General features: G+C 30.2%; 1 protein-coding gene across 1 annotated transcript; it reads left to right on the top strand.

The window, feature by feature from the left end:
- Positions 1-1,392: 1,392 nt before the first annotated feature.
- LOC125856393 (cytochrome P450 71AU50-like) lies at positions 1,393-3,273 on the top strand. Its single transcript, XM_049535924.1, has 2 exons — positions 1,393-2,300; positions 2,584-3,273. The coding sequence occupies exons 1-2, from the start codon at positions 1,434-1,436 to the stop codon at positions 3,199-3,201; spliced, it is 1,485 nt and encodes a 494-aa protein (XP_049391881.1). The 5' UTR covers positions 1,393-1,433; the 3' UTR covers positions 3,202-3,273.
- Positions 3,274-3,589: the final 316 nt, after the last annotated feature.

Raw genomic sequence — 3,589 nt, 5'->3', positions numbered from 1 at the left:
TTAATTAATTTTCTCTGCTCCAATACGGGTAAAAGGGTTCATCTTCAATAAAGTTAAAAAAAATTATTTCATAGTTAATAATACTACTAAAAACTACTAAAATATAGTAAATTCCGTCGGTTTGTCAATAATTTCTTTTAAAAGAAAACTGTTGGATTTTAGAAAATCAACTTCTGTTGGACAAAATGATAATCACTCAGGATAATGTCCAAACTAAATAGCAATAGGAAGAGAGTAATAATGATACCAAATATTAAAATTGGGTAAATATGATACTCGAATAAGTAATACAATAATATTGAAGAAAAACTTGATAGTGTCAAAAGACTACTACTCAACACTCTTTTATTTCTTACAATTCATAATAATATTACTTCTACACTATTTTCTCACAAACTATAAAATAGTTTCTGGATTACTCTCACTACTATCTATTGCTTCTCTATTTTAATGTGTTTTGAAGTTGATGTCCTTTTTTATAGAGTAGAATCATTCATGATGATGTAGACAGTGACATCAATGACCATAAGAAAATTAAACTTAGGTAGAATATTTCTTCTACCACTTATCCGCAAAGTGATATAATTTTGACAAAATTACAAAAGTCATGCAACAAAAGTGGACCAATAATTTCATCAATTTGCAGTAATTGAAGAGTAATGTTATTGGCCTATTGCTGCAAAGGACGACTTCAAAAAAATAAAAAAAAAATAAAATAAAAATAAATATATATATATATATATATATATTTTTTTTTTTTTTATTTTTATTTTTTTGAAGTCGTATATATATATATATATATATATATATATCCCACACTTTCATCAGTTATTTTTTGCACAAATAAGAAAAAACGAAGGACGTCCATCATTTTTTATTTTGTACAAAAACGGAAGGATATCCATCTATTTTTAAAATGTAAAAAAACAATTGAAGAATACAAACAAAAATAATAAAAGCATAAAAAATTGTATTTTGTGTGTCCGTCATTTTTATTTTGTACGAAAATTGACCGGGCGCCCATCTATTTTTAAAATGTAAAACTACAGTTTTAGAATACAAATGAAAATACTAAAAGCATAAAAATTGTATTCTGTGCCCTTCGTTTTTTATTTTGTTCAAAAATTAACAAATGCCCATCGATTTTTAAAGTGCGAACTACCGTTTAAGAATATAAATAAAAATAATAAAAGCCTATAATTATTGTATTTTGTATTTACATGGTACATAAAAAAAAAGAATTAAGAATCAAACTTGAACACTATTTGAAATAAAGCATACCTTCATGAAAAATGTGGATTTAAATGAATTGCCTATATATTTGACCTTTTTAAGACTAGCATGGTCCTTGAGCCTCCTCCCTTATTTATTTTGTATCAAACTTTATTAATACTACCATCATTTTTCTTTTTCTCATTAATATTTCCTCCATCATGACTTCAATTTGGCTAGTAGCTCTTGCATTAGTTGCAATAATATTCCTTGTGAAAGAATTCATGAAGAGAAAAAAACTTCCTCCTGGTCCAATAGGGCTTCCACTTCTTGGAAATCTTCATATGTTTGGTGAAAATCTTCACCAAGATCTTTATAAAATAGCCAAGAAATATGGTCCAATAATGACCATATATTTTGGTCTTGTTCCTACTATTATTGCTTCCTCTCCTCATGCAGCACAACAATTCTTAAAACACCATGACCAAATTTTTGCTAGTAGACCATACCATGCAGCATGTTATTACATTTTTTATAAACAAAGAAATTTGATCATGGGAAAGTACGGACCTTATTGGAGACATATGCGTAAATTATGCACTCAACAATTGTTAAGCAATGTCAAGATCAATTCATTTCAATCTATGAGGAAACAAGAGCTTCAAATTCTTGTGAATTTCCTCGAAAAAGCAGCTTCAAATCGCGATGTGGTTGATCTTAGCGCTAAACTTGCATCTCTTAGCGCTAACATGGCTTGTCTTATGGTAATTGGAAAGAAATATAACAATGTAGATGGGGATTTCAAAGATATGGTCAAAGAGACGTCGCGTATGGCAGCAACGCCAAATCTTGCTGAATTATTTCCCTTTCTTCGTTTTATTGATTTCCAGGGATCGATTCATCGTATGAAACAAATAGCTAAGAGTTGTGATGAATTCTTGGAGAATGTTATTGATGAACATGCTCGACAATATTCGAGTGACCAGTCGAAAACTAGTACGGATATGGTTGATACATTGATGGAAATTATGCAATCTGGAGAAGCTGAATTCGAGTTTGATCGCAGGCATGTCAAAGCTATTTTGTTGGTAATGTCATATCAAACTTCTTGAGAGTTCAAAGTGTTTATTTTATATCACTTTTTTGTTCTACATGGCATCCTACATGTAATTTTTTGTTCTACGTGGTATCCTACGTGTATTTTGTCACGTAGGACTTATGTGTCTAATTGTTCAACTTTATACAAGTTTAAGTGTCTATTTGTGCATACCCAAAGTTGGAGGGTATAAATGTGAAATAAAGTCAAGTTAAAGGGCTTATTTATGTATTATGTCTTTTCACAATCACTAAATATATTTTTTCAATATACAGGACTTGTTGGTAGCTTCAATGGATACTTCATCAACATCAATTGAATGGATTTTATCAGAACTTTTCAGACATCCTAATGTAATGAAGAAACTTCAAAGTGAGTTGGATTATGTAGTTGGCCAAAAGGGGATTGTAGAAGAAAAAGACCTAGAAAACCTAGATTACTTAAACATGGTCATAAAAGAAGGATTTAGGCTCCATCCAGTTGCACCCTTATTACTTCCACATGAGTCAATTGAAGATTGCACACTTGATGGATTTCACATACCTAAAGGATCTCGAGTTTTGGTTAATGTTTGGGCAATCCGAAGAGATCCAGATGTTTGGCATGAGCCTAAAAAGTTCATACCAGAGTGGTTTGTTGAAAGTACTATTGATGTTCGAGGACAAAATTTTCAACTTTTACCATTTGGTTTTGGCAGAAGAAGTTGTCTTGGTTTACAGTTAGGGCTTACCATTGTTCGTTTGGTGGTAGCTCAATTAGTTCACTCCTTCGATTGGGAGTTTCCAAATGGTATGATGTCAAATGATATTAACATGACTGAGAAATTTGGTTTGGTAACAGCTAGAGCTCTATCTCTAATGGCTATTCCTATTTATCGATTGCATAATAAGTAAATGCACATGTGAAAATAAGTCAAATAGTCACACTATCTCTAATGGCTATTCCTATTTATCGAGTAAAATGAAGTATCTATTTTTCGTATTTTCAGTTTAAGTGTATGTGTGGAAACATTATTATATTGTACAACTTGTTAGTTTCATTTTAGTTTTGAAATTCAATAATCTCTTGCTAAGAAAATAATGACAGTATTCTTCCTCTTCTAAGGGATATATTATCGTTCAATAATGATTTCCTTAAATATATTAAAACACATCTAGCTAAAAATATTGTTATTAATAATCTCTTTTTATACTAAACATCAGACGTAAAATATGATTAGTGTTTCTCTAATAGGTGATGTTTTAGAAAGACAAATTGGAACTCACAGAGATAAAGTCTTAT

This window comes from Solanum stenotomum, chromosome 2 (assembly GCF_019186545.1).
Source record: "Solanum stenotomum isolate F172 chromosome 2, ASM1918654v1, whole genome shotgun sequence".
NCBI classification, from domain to species: Eukaryota; Viridiplantae; Streptophyta; class Magnoliopsida; order Solanales; family Solanaceae; genus Solanum; species Solanum stenotomum.
Note: the sequence above shows the minus strand (reverse complement) of the source record. Positions and strands in the feature narration are given on the sequence as shown.

What these genes read in the sequence shown, in the direction of transcription:
- LOC125856393 (XM_049535924.1), top strand. Translation starts at nt 1,434, where the DNA reads ATGACTTCAATTTGGCTAGTAGCTCTTGCATTAGTTGCAATAATATTC. An exon ending in ATGTCAAAGCTATTTTGTTG is followed by an intron (nt 2,301 to 2,583) that starts GTAATGTCATAT and finishes TTCAATATACAG; the next exon opens with GACTTGTTGGTAGCTTCAAT.